Source organism: Balaenoptera acutorostrata, chromosome 8 (genome assembly GCF_949987535.1).
Source record: "Balaenoptera acutorostrata chromosome 8, mBalAcu1.1, whole genome shotgun sequence".
Lineage (NCBI taxonomy): Eukaryota > Metazoa > Chordata > Mammalia > Artiodactyla > Balaenopteridae > Balaenoptera > Balaenoptera acutorostrata.
The window spans coordinates 91,915,471-91,935,088 of record NC_080071.1 but is presented as its reverse complement, the minus strand read 5'-3'; the positions used below and the strand labels follow the sequence as shown (position 1 = coordinate 91,935,088).

Here is a 19,618-nt window from a genome sequence, read left to right as displayed (position 1 = left end):
TAAAAGAAGGACCCCACTTTCTTTTTTGTAGTATTTCTTGTGAGAAAGATGAGAAGAACTATACACCAGACCCCAAAGCACTGGTTTCCTGGGGGCCTTTAGCATAGCTTTGTTCTGCATTGTCTCACCATAAACACAAACACTGCTTTTGTAATTTGCAAAACACCAAATAAGGGAGAAAAAACCCTAAAACCATAGCTTTCTCTTTAGTTTAAAGAAAGTTTAAAAGTAGTTTGAAAAAAGCCTTTGTTCTGAAATAGATAACGCACTCAGAATGTGAAAATTCAGGACATGTTTTTAAGTAGAGACCATGGAGGGAAAAATTAAGCTCTCAATGAGAGTTAGAGCCAATCTATGCTGGACTATTGTTTCCAATCTGTATTTTACGTATCAGGGTGACTGACGTTTGTCTGTTTTCTGAATGACAAGGGACACGTGTATTTGCCAGCCTTCCTGCAACCTAAGAAGTACGCGGAGCCCCATGGAGAGAGGTGCAGTTTTGGTTGGGGGAGGGATGGATTGGGAGTTTGGGATTAGCAGATGCAAACTATTATATATCGAATGTATAAACAACAAGGTCCTACTGTACAGCACAGGGAACTGAACTACATTTAATATCCTGTGATAAACCATAATGGAAAAGAATATGAAAAAGAATATATATATGTATAACAATCACTTTTCTGTACAGCAGAAATTAACACAACATTGTAAATCAACTATATTTCAATAAAACAGAAGGAAGGAAGGAAAGGAAAGAAGGAAGGCAAGGCAAGGAAGAGAAAGGGAGGGCGGGAGGGAGAAAAGCCGTGCAGCAGCATGGAGCTATTGCAGCCCCACCGGATGCCACTAGAGGGCAGCCTGCGTCGAGCGGAGTGGGACCGGCCCAGAGAGCCTTGGTCAGGCAGGGCACCCCTCACTGCCCCTAACAAAGGACAGGTAAGTAACCCTGACGGTGAGTTTAATTTGACATAAAGCATAGTACTTTATCTCTGAAAATAATATGCAAAGAAACAGAATAGATGGAAGGGTTTTTAAACACTGTCGTTTCTGCTGCATGATGTGACCCAGGGCACGCCGTGGACCACACGTGCCCCAACACGCTGCAGCCCACGGCAGCACGGGACCCGGGACGAGCCACGGGACCTCGTGGACATCGTCTTCTTATCCAAGGAAAGGCGGCAGCACCACAGATCTTGCAGCCTGTTAGCCTTCCTACTCTCATTTACTGAGCAATACTAAACGTTTTAGGTCAGTGTGAAAACTTTATAGTAACAGGCTTATGAAACATGCAAACCAGTATTTTATAATCACAATGGAGTGCATAAAAAGGTATCTTTTAAAATCTACAGGAGGTAGTCACTTCCAAAAAATTTCTGTGAACTTTTAAATTATGGCAACTCTTCCTTTCAAAAACAAACACTTAACGTAGCACGTTAAATATTTTATTAATTCCAACCTTCTAAAATCGTGTCTAAATGAGCATACTATTTAGGCTCACTTAAATATAATGTCTGGTGAGGTTTCAAACTCCAAGTTTTCCGTATCACCATCCGGCTTGCCCACCTTCCTCGAGACAGAGTACAGTAGGTGGGCGTGGGAAGACCCTAGCAAAGGGGCCAGGGACAAAGGGACTTTTCCTCGTGGGGCCCCAAGCCCCAGATGGGAAATAGGATCACGGAGGCAGTGTCATCATGGAGTCCCTCTCGAGAAACCAACTGACAGTACTGGACGCTGCTCAGAAAACACCCATTTTAAGGGTAATTTTCCTTCAGATACAAACAGCAGTGGAAGCTACCATTAGAATGGAAATTTCTGGTTTTAAATCCGATAATATTGACCTCATCCTGAATGACTGGTCCTTGAACTCTTGTATTTATAATTCAAGACCTGTTTTTCCACCTGGTTCCTGCTTCCACCTCTTCACACAACACAAAACATGAGTCATTACAGTCTTTTGTTTTTCTAACTCAGATGGGGCTGAGATTCCTGTTCACCACCAATGCTTCTCTGAAAACACACTGGCACGTGAACCTGGGCGCCGCGCAGGACACCCCTGACCGGTGCTTCCGTGACCCAGCAGGTTCACCGGGTTCTGAGGCCTGATGACACAGCTGCGTCGGCCCCTCCAGGCAAGGCCCTCTGCCAGGCTCTCCTCCGGGCCTGGATTACCCAAACTCCCGAGTCCAGCTCCCTGGAAGTATCCTGCCTTCTTCCCTCGAGCCCGTGCTCTGAGTTCTATACTGTATTGCGCCCATTTGCTGGGGTCTGCCTCTCCAGCCTGTGGGTCTGTGAGGGGAGCAGGTGTGTTCCTTCACCACTGCAGCCCTGTGCCTAGAATATTCGATAAACACTGGCTGAATGAACGGACCCCAACTTCCTCAAGAGGAAGATTCTGGAGAAGAAGATAGGGCTCACCTACAGAACGTGAAAAATGAGATGAGGTCCAACAGCGTGTGCCCTTCTGAGATGGGGCGGGCACTCTCTCTGCTCCCCACGAGGCCGGAGGACCCGGGGGGCAGGGCACACTTCACGTCTTTGGATGCTGAGGTACCTTTATTTTCTCAAAGTGGGACAAGCTATCGTTTCCCTCATTCTGGTTACTTTTGTTCTCGGACAGCGCTCCCCTCGCCCGCCCCCTGGGGCCCCAGCCTACATCCCACACCCAGAGCCTCCCAGGGCTGCCCCCGCCCCCTGCCCTCACTCGTACCACCCCCTGGAACCGTATTCCTGATGCATCACCAGGCGGGATCGTTCTCCCCGAGCCACAGTGGACAACACTCACAGCCCTGGAAAACTCGGCCAGGAGAAGCAGGTTATCAACCCAAATCTTTTCTTGTTTTTGTTTTTCAAGCTTATCATTACTCGTCTTTCCAGGTGGAGTTCAGGAAGTCTACGTGCCTGGCCAGGTGTCCCCAGCCAGGAATGAGAGCTGTGACATCTTAACCTGGGTCTTGGAACTCCCTGCCCGCTTCCTGCTCTGCGTCCTTCTGAGAAGCCAGGCGGGGAGGGTCACTCACCCCGCAGGCCTCTCCCTGGGCACCGCCTGTCCCTGCAGCTCCTCCCTCCCAGGCAGGAGGACCAGGGGAGTCTGAGCACAAGCTTCCTGGCCTCTTTCCAATCAACAAGGCCAAATGCATCCACTTACACTGTTCGTCTCGCAAGCCCAAAATGCAAACTCCCAGCCCTTTCCAGGGGTGTGACTGTCCAGGCTCAGAAGACAGAAACGGGGCAGATTCCGTGGAAGAGGACTGAGATTTGGAAGCACAGAGGAGAGGGTTCACTCCGCTCCGTCCTCCAGACTCTCCGCAGAGGCCAGGAGTGCTGCCCACGTTCCATCCTTCAGAGGACCGGGAGCCACTATAACCGCGTGGAAGTGCCCTGCGCGGTACACAGGTGCCTCTGCCTCCTGAGGGCCACACCCAGAGGCGTCCTCAGCTCTGACGCCCCACACCCGCGTGAGGTGCCCGGATGCTGACCTCTGCTCACTAACCGCGCCACCCTGAGTCAGTCGACCTTTGTAAATGAGCAGCTGACTCAGGGGAGAAAGGAGGTGGAACCGGTGACCTGTGTGTAATGAACTGCAAAATCAGCTCAGGCAAGTCCCTGAGAGTCTTGCAAACCCAGGGCTCTCTCCTGTGTCCACTAAACCCATTTTGTGGGAGTAAACTGTTGTCAGGTTTAGGAAGCAGATGACAGAGGAATTCGTATCTGGTTTCAGTCTCTTCCGTCCGGGGACCTAGACTGCGTTGCTATGCTGTGACTTCATCCTGATGCCCGAATAAACCCAAAGACGTCAGACCATCACGGGCTCACAGTTCCCTGCTTCGCTTGAGCTGCGCCAGGCAGGGAGCCCAGGAGGGGTCAGGCCTCAGCTTCTTCTGACCACCGTGAACTTTCATGTTCCCCAAAGTGGGTGCCAGAGAGCGAGCATTACGCCTGAGGACGAGGGCTCTCCACGTCGGATCTATCATGGGAAAACGCCGATGACCTGCGTCGGAAACACGCAAGCAAGGGCCTGAAGGCGGAGGCAGGCAGGCAGGCAGGGCCGCACAGGCGGGGGCTGCTGACCTCGGGGCAGGGATCCCTCAGCTCACGAACGCTGCGCTTCAGTCCCGTCTGCCACGTGCAGAAGAAGCGACTCGCCAGGTTTTGAACACTGAACGTACGTGATACGGAACAGCTGGATATCTTACACTCCCTGCTTGACTGGTCCTGGCTGGAGCAGTAAGCAGTGGGCTTTGTGGGGTGTCCGTCACCCCACGTTTCCTGCCCCACCTGAGCGCGGTCAGCAAGCGGCTTCTCCTATTCCCCTCACTGCTGGGGGGGCGAGGGGGCAGCTTTCAATTCCACAGAGAAACAGGCTCTCTTGTTCTAATACTCGCCTGCCTCATCTATCTTTTGTTTCCTCACCCTCGTGTGTAAATGGCGGAGAGAACATTTCGCTACTAGCAGGAAAGCATCAGGGCAAGCCCAGTGACGAATGGCTCTGGCCTTGGCCTTGGAGTCAGGGAAAGCAGGGCAGGCGTGGGGTGACTGAGGCCCCCGATTCAGCAATACGGGCTCAGTCTGCAAAAGGGATCCATCCCTTTGTTTGCGTCGTCAGAAGCAGCAGATGTCTGCATTTGGTGTGAAGACTCCTGGCTTTAAAAGGCTGCATCTAATTTAAAAAACAAATCAGCAGCACCCCATGGGTGCACGTGTGCAAGTGGGCGACTCAGCCCCACGGCCTCTTCTCTGATGACCAGGAACACTTCCTGAATTTTAGACATCGATGCGTCTAACTGTGGTGTTGTGTAAGTGAGTTACAAACCACAGTCAAGCTCCAAGTTCAACTTTGCCCATCTTCGCCTTTTTCTCCCCAGGGTCTATGAGGAGGGGTCCTGGCCCTCGGTGTGGCAGCCCCCGTGGTGCAGGGCTGGCATGCACACCGCTCGGCACACAGCCCAGGCCCTGTCCGCCGAACGTCCTTCCCTGGTCATTGTGTCAGCCCCCCATCCCAAATGTCCCCCGGGCAGATGTGCCCTGCCAATCCCTCACGGTCAAGGGAACAATACAGTTGCCTCATACAAAGCACCAGATGCGGTGAAACTGTCTAAAATTCCAAAGACCATGGGGAAAACACACAATAATGAGACTTAAATGATGGAGACTAGGTAGCAGGACCCCTTGCTTTCGGAAGCAGAACTTGCGTCATCTCAGGCCGGGTGACAAACAGGAGAGCAGCTCTGTCGTTTGTTTCACAGGCACTGAACAGAGGCCCAACGGGACAGTGGGGGATGGAATAGAGCTAGGGGTGCTGCGGCACTCGCAGGCCGATACTTTATCCTGAAACACCGCTGGGCTCCAGTAACAGATAACGCTCCAAACAAAACGTTTAAAAGTGAACCCTTCAATCTAAAAGAATGGTACAAGTGAACTTACTTACAAAACAGAAATCGAGTCACAGGTGCAGAAAACAAACTTATGGTTACCGGGGGGAAAGCGGGGGGAGGAGGAGGAGGGATAAACTGGGAGATTGGGATTGACATATACACACTACTATATATAAAATAGATATCTAATAAGGACCTACTGTGTAGCACAGGGAACTCTTCTCAATACTCTGTAATGGCCTATATGGAAAAAGAATCTAAGAAAGAGTGGATACCTGTATATGTATAACTGATTCACTTTGCTGTACATCTAAAACACAACACTGTAAATCAACTATACCCCAATTTAAAAAAAAATAAGTTAACTGGGACAAATACAAAAAAAGCCTTCAAATTTTTAAATCATAAAAACAACACATCCAGGCACATGGCTACACTTCTCCGGCACTGCGCAAAGTTCCCTCCTCCCAGCGAGACCCCCATCTCTTAAGCGCTGTCAGCAGCTTCCTAGACGGTCCTTTACAAACTGAGCAGTGCAATTCTGATCTCACTGAATAGTCATTTTCTAAATTTGGAAGCATCTTCCCCAATCCTGTTTTTGCTTAGACCTGAAATAAATCATGGAAAGCCTTCCTACTTTCTCCCGGTCCAGGCGTTTGGAGGTGGAGGGGTCTTCTTAGGCGACAGAGGAGTGAAGGGTCCAAGGGGAGGGGGAGGAAGGAAGGAAGGGGACAGCAGCAAGAGCGAGAGGCCCACTCACCACTGGGCTGGCCCGCGCCGAGCTGGCTCTCGAGGAGGTGCGCGAGCTGGACTTGAAGTGGCCGCCGTGCTCCGAGGGCTGCCCACCCAGCTGGCCGCGGGACACGCAGACAGAAACAAAGGAACAGGTCAGCGAAGATGCAAGGAGAACGGAGGCCACGAGACAAAGGCTCCGGTTAGCTGGGAGGTCAGCCAGGCGCAGCCCAGAAAGGAAGGAGAGGTTAGTGCGGCCGGTGGCCGGCCCTGGGAAAGGAGGCTGGGTCTTCCCAGCACATCCGACATGTGGCCACTCCGAACACAAAACTTAATCACACTATCAAAAGAACACAGAATTCTTGGTTAGTAGGAAGAAAGTAACACAGAGCATCTGTTCAGCTGGGGTGTGGAGGACTCCTAGTTTCTGCGCAGAAAAGCCTCCACGATGTGGAAGAGACAGGTCTTGAGAACGTGAGCTGCCTGCCAGCACAGAAACTGAAGAGCGGGACGAGGCGGGGCTGGCTTTGGGGCAATGCAAGTTTGCTTCTCTACTATCTTTGCAAGTGAATACAAAATAAGATTTAGGGTTAACACAAAATCAGGCAAGGCTTTTTAAAGTGCCACAGGACCTTCTATTTGGGGGCCTGCGTGTATATCTGTCTGTCTACCTATCTACCTAAACTTTCTCTCTTCTAGTAAAGGAAAACAGCAGCAACTTGTGTATCTGGAGGCTATGCCCTCTTAACTTTGATTTGTATTCACATTTGTTATAGCCCTAAATGCATGTTCAGTTTAACAACAATAACAACAAAATCTAACCTTCCTATATGTGTACATATAACCCACATCCCCTCCCTCTTGCATCTCCCTCCCACCCTCCCTATCCCACCCTTCTAGGTGGTCACAAAGCACCGAGCTGATCTCCCTGTGCTATGCGGCTGCTTCCCACTGGCTATCTATTTTTCATTTGGTAGTGCATATATGTTCATGCCACTCTCTCACTTCGTCCCAGCTTCCCCTTAAGCCTGCCCCGTGTCCTCAAGTCCATTCTCTACATCTGCGTCTTTATTCCTGTCCTGCCCCTAGGTTCATCAGAACCCTTTTTTTTTTTACATTCCATACATATGCGTTAGCATATGGTATTTGTTTTTCTCTTTCTGACTTACTTCACTCTGTATGATAGACTCTAAGTCCATCCACCTCACTACAAGTCACTTTGCTATACAGCAGGATCTAACACAACATTGTAAAGCAATTATACTCCAATAAAGATGTTAAAAAAAAAGTATGTACATAGCTGAAAAAAATCATAAAATAAAAGCACTTCATGAGACCTTAAAAAAAAAAATCTTACCTTCCTCTTGAACAAGGCAGGGCGGGGGGGAGGGGGTGAGGGGAGGCGGAACTTGAACACCATTTAGGACCACAGACACTGGCAGACTGAGAAGCTGGTCTGAGAGGCCTGTGCTGACTGTCCTCTCCCCGCCCCCAGGCCCCCTGGAGACCCGCGGGCATCATTCCTACTGCAAATTATATGGGGTCACAAAACTTCAGGGGCGCTCGTGATCCTTATCGTAAATACCATCGTTTAGTTTGCCTGTTTTTCCACCAGAGTGGAATTCCCCGGGGCAGAGTCTGTGTCTATTTTGTTCCCTGCTGAATCCCCAGCGACCAGACGAGGCCTGGCACACAGTAGGTACTTGAGAAATACTTGTTGAATGAATCATTTCAAGTTTAGGCTGTAAATAGCCTTGGTCAAGATGAGCAAATTCCCCAGACCCATCTTGCCTGGACTCATTCCTATGTTGGATAAATATTTATTGTGTATTTACACTTAGGTGCAAGATGCTATTTCAGATGCACAGATAATACAGCTGTACATACACTGTGTGTAAGAATCACTGCCATGTATGGTACATACAAGAAATCTACCAGCATTACTAGCCTCACCTTTTAGCTTTATTTTTCAAAATAGAGGAAAACACCTAACGTCAGCACTTTAAAGCAGAAGTATTTCGCCTTTGGGTTTGCTGATACAAGAGAGAGGAAAACTTGCCCCTGTAGACAAATCCTACTGTATCCTATGTCATTCGAGTCCTGGTTTACGGTGCTGAGATATGACAGATGGTTGTTAATACGGTTTATCTCTGACCCAAGTTTCCCCAACTCCTGAGTCTCAAATCATCTGATCTGACTTGATCACGTGGAAAAGAATAAGCATAAAGTCTGTGTCACTGTGGTCCATGTGGCACCTTTGGAATCGCCCATACTTTGGAGTCAGCGTGGCTAATGTGGACTGAAGTATGTTATTCAACAGCAAGATCTGAGTCCAGGGTCCATCTCTTATCGGCCATGAGACCTTGCGAAAGTTACATATCTTGTTATCTATGTCATGAAGTAGAGACACTGACCACACAGGTTCTGAGGATTATGCAAGAGAATATAAACTGGGCTTTTCTCAAGCTGTCAGTTTCTGCTGGAAACAACTTTCACGGCTCCTGGACCAGGTGGCATCGGTGGTGATGACCGCTTCCCAGAGGGTCAGAACTAAGAAGGTCACTTCACACACGGCCAAGAGTCCTTCCTACAACATGCACACAGCTTACTAATGGTAAGGAAGGTACAGAATAGAAAGGTTTTGAAGCAAAACCGTTCTACTTTCAAGAACTAGTCATTTAATCATTTAACTGTAATTGTAATTAGTCCTTTAATTGTAAACACATACTGTGTCTGAGGCTAATTTCTTGGGAGAATGGAGATGGGGACAAGTCTCTGAAAGTGGGCTCAGGACTGTCTTGGGCAGGCCTGGGGTCAGCCTGGACTCAGCTCACAGTACTACAGGTCAGGACAGGAGGGACCCCCAAGGCGCACTGTCCTCACATTTTTGTATGTGTATTTGTCAGCGGCCACAGCTCCTAGCTGCACAGAGAGCCTGGGGAGACAGCATTCCTGGGCGTGGGGAACTCCGCATCCCCGTGCAGGGCTATCCTGAGGGCTGGGGGTGGGGCGGAGACGGGAAAGGATGAGAGGTCAGTGAACCTTCCCTCCCACTAGGCCTGCTGATCTGTGGCTGGCACACAGCTGATGGCCCAGAGATCTCTTCTGAGGGATTTTACCCCGGGTTTCAATTTGTCCCATTTAATCCAGCAAACGCATGCTGTGCTCCTTCTGCAAGAGAGTGCAGTATTAGGTGCAGAAAAAAAATGTCTTTTGATTCTCTTTTATTTCTTCGGCCTGGTGTGAGACCAGGGACGTGAGCCCTATTTTAGGCATTCTGCTGTCGGGACAAGAAGACCTTTTACTTCCTAACTCCCTAAAGCCATACCACCCAGGCAGTTCCTACAGGAGGGTTTAAAGCACCAAATAACTGCTACACAAAAGAGCAATCAGCGATGCCTGTCACAGTGCCCCGAAGGTCAGGAATCAGCTACTTGAAAAAGTCCATCTACAGAGGCAACATGTAAAGAGAATCTATGAGACGTACATCCCGCCAGACATCAGAATTTCTGCTTTGGTGCTTGGGAAGATCCATTCTCTTAAAGAATTAGGCTGCTGCCTCTTACTGATAAAAGAAAATCATTTAGTTGCATTTTATCGGTCCTATAGGCCTGAGCTATTTCATCCGTTAGGTATGGTTTATGAGCTTTTTAAGGGCCTACAAAAATATTTAAGAACTGGGAAAAAAGCTTAATATAGCGGGTTCCACTGCATTAAAATTTTATGCAATATAAAATTGTTCAATGCAAGTGTTCAATTAGATGTCAACAAAAACTCATGTTACATGGAACTGACACATACACACCACTACGTATAAAAGAGATAACTAATAAGGACCTACTGTATATCACAGAGAACTCTGCTCAATACTCTGTAATGGCCTATATGGGAAAAGAATCTAAAAAAGAGTGGACATATGTATAACTGATTCACTTTGCTGTACACCTAAAACTAACACAACACTGTAAATCAACTATACCCCAATAAAAATTTTTAAAAACTCATGTTACATCAATTATTGTAATTAATATTTATAAAAACTACATTCTGAAGAAAACTGTTGGCTACCGTGGCTTACTTCATAAGAATTCCTGAATATTCATGACTGGAGAAATATAATAAATCATAAAGCTGGATCATTTAGTCAATTAATTAAGTAGTCAATTACTTCCAAAAGCAAAACTATAAAAGCACTTTCAAGTATTTCTTAAGCCATCATAGTTCATGTGGGACGTGGATGCATCTTTCTAGGATTTGTGCAGGAGCCTCAGGATGCAGAAGCATCTGCCCCTGGGGAGGGCTGACTGGGTCCAATGCCCAGTTTCAACTGGTCCTCAGGACAGGTCAACCAGTTTCCTCACTTCCATGGGCTGATCCCATTTTGTCTACCTTTATCCTTCACTCATTCACTCGTCTTTTTCATTCAACAAGTATTTCTTGTACAATTACTGCACCTTTATTGAGAAACCCTATCACTTCAGATCCTTCAAAGAGGTGAAAAGACAACAAAATAAAAAAAGGAAATTCCTTATGGGTAATATTCTAGTCCTTAAATTTGTTCATCTTCCTCGATCATCCAGAGGTGAGAATAATTTGTGGTCTGTTGAATTCCCTTTTGACTCTTTGACTCCTTTTATTATTATGAGATCACTTCATCCCTTGTTGCAGGGAAAGAGCAGATGAAACTCAATTAAGATGAATCTTTCTCCCTTTGACCTCAACATAAACTGATGAGTGAGGACATTAAACTAACCACCAAAGGCTATATGACTTACGTTATCCATGACCCTTATTACCATGGAAAACTGGGATGAGACAGTGTTTCCTCCCTATGACTCTGGTTAGTTATCTCCCAGGGCTGAAGCTGTGCTGAGAGAGTCACCCCAGGGTCATGCAGCAGAAAGCTCGGGAAACACGAAAGTGCCTTACAGCGTGGGAACCGCAGGCACTGCTCCGCCGAGCCCCACCGAGACTGCTCTCATCCGACACAGACGCCTGTGACGAAAACAGACTGTCAGGACAGGGCACCTTTCCTCTCTCCATCGGCACCCAGGAAACACTGAAATGTAAGCTAAGGAAGAGTGACACATGCCAGGAACACGTCCTGAAAAACATCACGATGGAAGACATGCAGGAAAGGCTCAAAACCACCTCCACAGGCAAAGACTGTGCAGCAAAAAAACAGGGTCGTGCAAGAGTCCAAGAGAGAGAAGTTTTAGTTGCTGTCAACCAACTGGCATGCAATGCAATCTCCAATAGATCCTTTAAATCTATGACTCTAAAAAATATTCCTTGCTAAGTAAAAACTTGTTAATCTAGATTTAATACGAGCAGATAGTTCAAATATCCTGAGTTTTCTCGTGGCATCCTCATAGTTGATGCTTAGAAAGTTACTCCAATATGAAGTGACTGTGTAATAAAAATAGCATGTTGATTATAGCTCAATTATTTAAAAATTCTTTAAGAATTGCTAACTAGAGAACAAAACGTTTCATTAACTTGAAAATCCTATGTAATTAATCACTGAGGGTAAATAGGAGCTTACAATACCGTGAATGGAACTTTAATTTTCCCTATTTCTCCTTGAGGACACAGCGGGTTTGCTGGACCAGTTATACATCTAATTCATAAGTGTGCAATCTGATGGAAATTCAGAAAGTTATTAACAATAAGAGTATAGCTACTTTGAATACTTAAGTTTCCTGCAGGGCGTAAGTACCTGGTATTTAAAACTGGAAATTTCCAAGATAATATAACATAATGGATTAATATCTGTTAAGGTTACCAAAGCAATAAAAAGCTATCTTTCTTTTTGCCAATAGATTGAGTAAATGTTGCCAATACTTTATTCCTACCTAACAATCCTATACAAACGTGTCTTCCCCAGCTATTGTCAACTGTCGGGAGAAATAAACCCCAGATCTGGCCAAGGAGGGCTGCAAGTGTAAGCTCCACATAAAGGGGTAATTCACCCCCCAGAAGGGCTGCAAACAGGTAAGTCCAATGCACTCAGAGCAGGTGTTCGGTGGGGGAGGGGCGTGCATGCGCGCTGAGGGCCGGTGGGGGGGGGGTAGTCGGAGGGTGGGGATGGGCGGAGGGGGCAGGAGCGGGCAAGGGGTTGTGGGAAGCACACGCACCCGGTAACTCCCAGCCGGCCGGGCAGCGCCGTACATATAGGAGGGCTGGAGGATGAAAGCAAATGGCAGGTTTTTAAACCCTTGAAAAAAACAGCAACAAATAATAGTGACAAGGTAATCATGATGCTTTTGGTGATCATGACAGCCAAGTTACTGTACGACTGTTAGAAGGAAAAGAAGTCCACAAAGGCACCATGCCTTCAATAACTCTGATAGATGGAAATCCACATTTACAAGAAAAACATGAGATGATTTGTAACTTTAAAAATAGTGAACTTCCCCAGAACCTCTGAAATATGGCTATTTTCTGGGCATCTCTTTTCAGGCATTCCTAGAAGAAAGGGTCGGGGAGCGAGACAGAATGGTGACAACGTCAACGACACCAGCAAGAGCCCAAACCCACGACTCAAAATCCCAGGTGAAGAAAGCACTTGGGGGTGTTAATACACAGACTTCCCCACAGACCAGTGCGGCAGGAATAGCCTGTTTGCCTCTATCAGAGGATCCCAGCCAACAGCCTCCAAGAAACAAAGGAGCTGTAGGGGGGCTTCAGCTGTCCAGGGCTGGCACGCCTCTGGTACAGGGGAACCCACACCCGAACAGAGACAGAGCCTGTGCGGGGTGTGCTGGAACACAAGGGCAGCTCGCTGGTGTGACCTGAGCCTCACCTCCGAATAGCATTATAACCTGTTTACCGGCAGAGGCCACGGAGAGCCCAGGGCAGGGGGCCCACGAGCTGGTCAGGGAACATGCAGGAACAGGGATGAATCACTCAGCAACGCAAGGGACAGGACGATGCAGGGAGGTGGCAGTTCAACCTCCATAACGTGATGTGTTCTTGGAGCTCGGCCTCCGACCTCCTCCTACGAGAACAGGACTCCTATACCTGGAGCTAAAAAGGCCAAGCACCTCGGGGACGGCCTTGTACAAACAGGAAACACAGCGGAGAGCGAGTCAGAGAAATAACGCCGTTCTCCCCACTTTCCAAGATGGAGGAGTTAGATTATGCACAAAAGCCTTCCAAATTGCTTCCTGGATACATTTACAGGAGAAAAATGTTTTTTTAAAAAAACAAAGGAAACCCCAAATGGGGAACAATTGCTGGAAAAGGAGGAGAGACCCAAGAGACCAATTTTTTGGACTTGAGCTTTTGAAAATATACATTTAATAGAGCCTCCTTTTTCCTAAACTCCTTTTTTTAAAAAAATATAAGGTCTTAAATTATTTTTGATTTGCTTTAAAAGGATGAGAAAAGTCTTAGCCAGTTAGTCAAGCCAATTGAAACATCTACTAAGCTTTGCTCTTTGGACTTCACATGGAAGAGGTTGAAGCATCCACATCCATTTAATCAGCAAGTCAAGTGACAGCAGAAGGAAAGAAGAGGGAAGAATGATGTGAAAAGGAGGAGGACAGACCCGGTTTCCATTCTGGGCAGACAGGGGTTTGGGAGCAAGGCCACGACTGAGAAGCCCGAAGTCGGAGCAGGAAAGTCCCTGTAATCAGAGAAAACGGGCCGGAGGGGAAAAAGGCTCACAGCTTCATTTCATCTCAAAGGCATCATCAATTCACACGAAACTGACTTCTGCAACAAGATCGGTAAAAGACATGCACTTGCGGGGAAGAGAGAATGAGGGGAAGGAAATAAAGACAGTCCAGTTAAGTGACAAAACTATTACCTGGGACTAAATTAGGACTTGTGAGTCTACACACAGGCAAAAACAGGTTTCATTAATTTGAACTGATAGCAAGGTCAGTGGGGTTTTGAAGGTCTTTCTAATGCAGATTCTAATTTTTACAGTTTGGTGGGAAAAACTCAAAATCAGGAATTTGCAGAGATAGTAACCTCTATATTTCATTGGAGATGATCACGGGCTTGGTTAGGTATTTACACAATGCACATGTGTTCAGGATTCATAGACGACATGATAGATTCGGTGGTACATTTCTGAGACCAACAGTCTATACGAGATTTCTGGGGAATACTACTATATAAATTAGCGGTTTCCCCAAATAAAATGTTCTATCCACATTAAAGGACCCTTGAAGAGGAGGCTAGCTGCTTCAGATTTCCATGTCAGCAGTGTTCTACTGATCACACAAACCCAGGGCAGCCCTTGAAGGGGATGAAGTAGTTCTGTTAAGGTAACTTGGTGGCACCCTAAGACATTTCCCCATCCTTTCGAGATCCCGTAACTTGTGCCTATCGTTCCTATGCCTTGGATCAGGTGCACCAGAATGACCTGAGGGGCAGGCAAGTGGAATCCTGGGGTGGGCAGGGAGAAAGTTTCTAATATTTGAACACAAACCCTGAAACTTGTTCCAGTGGTTGGGAGAATGCCCTGGGTAGAAGCCATTTTGTCAATTAATTTTGGTGAATAATTCACATCCAAGTATTAGATAACTAACACCATGTTCTACTTTACAGAAAGTATCTAAGCTTGGAAGTAAAGTTTTCTGAATGACGAAGTGCTCTTTTCAACAGCAAAATCTCCCGCTGAATTAAGAAAATGCACACGATACACAAAAAACTCAAGGCGTCAAAACCCACCAATCCTTTGGTGCTTACAGTTGATCTTATATTCAGTCAGAATTCACACACTAGGGGAAGGAAGGGTTGGAGTATTTGTTATTATGGGGGGCAGCGGTGGGAGTTTGGGAAGAGGGAGGAGCTTTGGCAATGTCTGGAGCGCCCCCTTCCGCCCTCCCCACGCAGCAGGAGTAGAAAGTTGGGGGCGGGGATGAGGCACGACAGGGGTGAGGACGAAGGAAGGACTAGGAGTTAGACTACTGTGGCTCTACCTGGTTAGTTTCTATTTATTCTTTCTTTTCCCCTACGTATTCTTTAAGATTCAGTTGACATTCTTTGTTATGACACTTCCTGGCAAAATCAGTTTCTGCACGAGTGTGAGGGGCGAGGGGGTCTGTCTTCTATTTTAGAAGTAAATGCTGGGCTTCCCTGGTGGCGCAGTGGTTGAGAATCTGCCTGCCAATGCAGGGGACACGGGTTCCAGCCCTTGTCTGGGAAGATCCCACATGCCGCGGAGCGACTGGGCCCGTGAGCCACAATTACTGAGCCTGCGCGTCTGGAGCCTGTGCTCCGCAACAAGAGAGGCCGCGATAGTGAGAGGCCTGCGCACCGCGATGAAGAGTGGCCCCCGCTCTCCGCAACTGGAGAAAGCCCTCACACAGAAACGAAGACCCAACACAGCCATAAATAAATAAATAAATAAAATATTAAAAAAAAAAAAAGAAGTAAATGCTTCCAGAGGACCTAACTCACCTGCTTGTCTCTGTGACTTTCCTACCTAAACTAGTTCCCTAATGTTTGCTGAGTGAATACAAATCTCACCTAGGTAGGATAAACAAGCCTTACCTATTAGGGCTCTTAAATAATTGAGAAATATTTGCTTATCAAGATTGGTGTATGTTCTTAAAGTATGGGAAGGAACGTTATTGTGTGGACGTTTGGATTTGATTTGATTTTCATTCCAAGTCTATTCCATCCTTGTGAAATTGCCCCAAGTATGCATGTACCCTGCAAAGTAATTCTGCTTTCAAGAATTCTCAAGGAAAGAATTTCAGGGCTTTCTTCTTTCCCTTTTGATTAATCCCAACTACCAGACAGCCACATACTTTCTTTCACCGTACCTAACTCAACACCACAATTTGTATTCAAACATTTGAATCTGAATTCAAATGCAAGAGAGTGGGCTAAATCCGAATTAAATATATCATGTTAATTACCACCCCAAAATGGACTTTAACAGTTATCCAAATGAAACTTCATAAAATAGACAAAGAGAAAAGAGAGTGGAATTTACACATACAGGATTGCATGCTACAAAACCTGTAGTTTCTGCAGAGAGGATGTGAAAGATTTAAATGCAAACCAACCAAGGTGTCCTCTCTGGATGATGACAAAGTAGAGAATCTGCTGTCACCGCCGTAGCTGGAATTCTGAGCAGCAAAGAAGACAAGGTAAGTGATGAGTACTTCCTTACTCTCCCCAAAGCACCACCTGTCCCAGTCAAAAGGCAAATGTGGAATGACACAACCAAACCAGTATTAGTACTCCAGGAATGCCGAGGAAGCTAGAGAACTGATACCCTCTACTACAGCAGAAACTCTTAACCACTAGGGGTTCTAAGCTGTGTTTTACTTTTCAGTGTTAATATCTCAGTGAGGTCGTGTGATTTAACTATTATCATTATTTAATTATTTATATTTAAATTTAGCTATTATTATTTGTAATTCCTTACTAAATCTCAGGATGGACCATCTATAACCTCTTAGTCTAGACTTTCCGTATGACATCTCTTCTTAGGTAACTAAAATTCCATTTATTGCACAATTTTCACTCTTTCCTCAGCCCAGACATCTGAGGGCTACAGCTCAGCCCTGAAGCTCCAGGGAGGAAACAGACATCATCAGTCTGGCCATCTTGTTCCTGCCCCCAGACTGCTACTTCCGACGTCTATGAAATTTCTCATTCCCATCCAATTTTTCTCCAAGCCCATCCTTACACTGTTCCTGGAGTTTTCTGCTCCTATATAAGATGCTACATTAGAAGTACGTTACTTGGTCCTTCAATCGTTATATTGGGGTGGCCAAAAAGTTTGTTTGGGTTTTTGTAACCCGAACGAACTTTTTGGCCAACCCAGTATTTCTCGATTATTTATTAAATCAATTTTATATCCAATTTCACTCTGTGGTGAACAGTTTTATAATCAAGTTCTTTTGTGTCTGATTTCTAGAGGCATTACTTACTCTTAACTAAATCATAAGGCACAATTCTACCGTTCCAACGTAAAAATCAAAGATTAAAATATATGGATATATGTACGATGTAGAGCTTGATGCCACCTTGTATGGTCACAAACATGCTGGCAACTACATGTTTGGGATGTTCTAGAGAAGAATGTAATATTGGGTAGAAGTTGGACTAAAGAACTTCTAAAGTAACTTCCAACTCTGAACTATGATTCTTTGTGATGGATATGGTGAAACTATGCATGTAGGGTGAAAAGTTACTAACTAGGCAATTTAACCCCAACAAGCAGTGGGGAGCCGTCAGAGCTCCTGCCCTATAAAGCCAGCACTAAACAGCCCTCAGGGACGCTGAGCACAGGAAGCAAAACTGTCCACATCCTGTAAGAACGGAATGGATGTTGCTTGCTTCTGTCCCCGGAGTGCTGTATCACCTTAAAGAAAAACATAACAGAGCTTGAGAAAGTCCAAAGGCTGTCAGTGCAAAAGGCAACATAAATAGGAAGACACAGCCTTTAAACTGGGAGGATTTTTTAGTTTGGAACGAGAAGAGCTTAGCTGAAATAGAAGTGTATGCAATCCTTAATAGGAACGAGAAGGTAAAACCGGACTAGCCAGTTTCAGAACGCTAAGAGGGTGTCCCGTTAAACCTTTGAAACCTGAAAATATAATTTAAACGTATATATGATATTGCTTAATATAATTAAGGCAAATGAAAAGAAATACTGTTTTATACAGCTAGTAAAATTTATCACTACAAGAAAATAAATGAAGCAAATGCAGGAACAGGAAGATTTTAGATAATGTAAGGTATAAGAGATCTGCAGCAGGTCAGGAAACTGAATTAAAATGTATCTGGTTTAACCATCTGAAATCCCCAATGACCTCCTTGGTAAACCCTGAGACCTCCCCCACTTTTTCCTGACTGCCCTGCTATCGGTTCATTTCTTCTTCTCTCTCCCCCTGGACAGCGTCCCTCTGCTTCCTTCCCTGGAGCTATGACCACTGCGAGCATCAGTGTTCAGCAAAACACAGGCTCTAGGGTACGTGTCTTTGAAATTACAAATGAGAGGTGGACAACAGTGGAAATGTTGAATTTAAGTATATTTGCAGGTGGAATACACTTCATATGCACATTACACACATCCACCCAGGGCAATAAGATAATGAAGGAGCTAGTACTTAATTCGACCTTTTAATACCTAAGAGATTCCTTTCAATGTCGATCTCTTACCTTAACAGTTAGAATGTTAGAAGACGAACAGTCTAAGATTGCTAACCAACTGGAAAACATTAGCTTTCATTCTATCATGCACACACACACAGACACACACACACAGAGAACTACTATAACACAGAAAAGAACCAAAGAAGCTAAATGTAGCGATATTTTAAAAAAGCTTTGCAGCAACCTGTTTGAATTTCGTGTCATGCAAATTTACTAACCCTGCCAGATCTTCTATTCAGGGGCTGTGATAATTCTCCATCATAACCATTTGTCTGTTTCAGCGAAGAAAAGGAGAAAAACGGACATCAGTATACAAAAGCAGACACAGGTACAGATCAGCAGGGAAGAATTAGCCGGGTATAAAGTTAATTTCTGGAGTGCAGCGGATGGACACGGCCAGGGTAGCACACATCCCAGCAGGCCCCCCCGCTGCCTCCACGCTCCTGATCTGCTCGGGAGAAACCAGCCCCGTCGGCGGATCACATCACCCTCTTAGTGTCACTGGTGACTAGGGGGCACTCACTCGGGGACGGGAGGAAATGCCAAGTCCCCATGGAGTGAGGCGCACGGGCCTGGGTGCACTTGCTTTCCTCGGCAGTTTTTGGTTCCAGTTTTGTGCTGGTGATGCGGGAATCCCAGCCTGTGAGGAGCCTGGATGCCAGGCAACGTGGGCTGATAACCTCCACCTGAGTCAATTCGTCTTTGGTTCTTGGTTCAGCAGGAAGTCCTTAAAAACCATGGCTCATTATGAAGCTGTATTCAGAAGATTCAGAGAGAGCTTCTACTCAATTTATAATTAAATGCAAACGTTCATCACGGAAAAAATGTCTATCATGGCAGTATATCCTCTCTATCAGTTTTTCATTCATCCAGTCCTCCTACTTTATTTTTCAAAGTGAAATCTGAGCACATATTTCATGATTTCATAATTTGTTCTCCAGAAAAAAGGAGAATGATTAAGTTAAGCATATGCTTGTCTGCCTTCTCTTCCCAATTCCCAGCCAAAGCTCGGGCTCTAGAACTGCTCTCATTCATCTATAAGGAAATTTCTGCTGATTCAAGATAAGAGCTGCCAAGTGTCAGGGACATAACCAGCTCCTGAGACAGAAAAAGGAGCAGTCCCGACAACTGCTAAAAATGGAAGGAGATGCCAGGGTATCATGGACCTGAGTCCAGATTCCAAGTAGAAGCTTTGTCATATAATTTTAGGCAAGTTATTTAATCCACTGGAACCTCTACCTCCTTGGCTGTGAAAACGTGCATGGTAATAAATACTTTACAAGGCCACTGTGAGGATTAAAGCTGATTAAAATGAGTGCCCAGATGAGTGCCGACTGTATGGGTAAGTGCTAGGTACTGAGGAAGGACAGGATACGTTT

At 46.0% G+C, this 19,618-nt stretch overlaps 1 protein-coding gene across 37 annotated transcripts in view; it reads right to left on the bottom strand.

The window, feature by feature from the left end:
- LRRFIP1 (LRR binding FLII interacting protein 1) overlaps positions 1–19,618 on the bottom strand; it is a 147,178-nt gene that overhangs the window by 30,228 nt on the left and 97,332 nt on the right. For 11 of the 37 annotated variants that reach the window (XR_009009013.1, XR_009009020.1, XR_009009025.1 and 8 more), the window contains 6 exons: positions 18,458–18,511; positions 16,139–16,201; positions 13,660–13,737; positions 12,245–12,289; positions 11,037–11,102; positions 6,136–6,225 (listed from right to left, as the gene is read on the bottom strand). The exons of 12 other annotated variants lie outside the window; for them this stretch is intronic. Coding sequence is in view for 4 of the 25 variants with exons in the window: in XM_057551273.1 (XP_057407256.1) it covers positions 6,136–6,225; positions 11,037–11,102; positions 12,245–12,289; positions 13,660–13,737; positions 16,139–16,201; positions 18,458–18,511 (396 nt within the window). In the remaining 21 variants the exon portion in view is untranslated. The remainder of the gene's footprint in view (positions 1–6,135; positions 6,226–11,036; positions 11,103–12,244; positions 12,290–13,659; positions 13,738–16,138; positions 16,202–18,457; positions 18,512–19,618) is intronic. 14 more of the 37 variants (XR_009009016.1, XM_057551276.1, XM_057551277.1 and 11 more) reach the window with 9 other exon arrangements.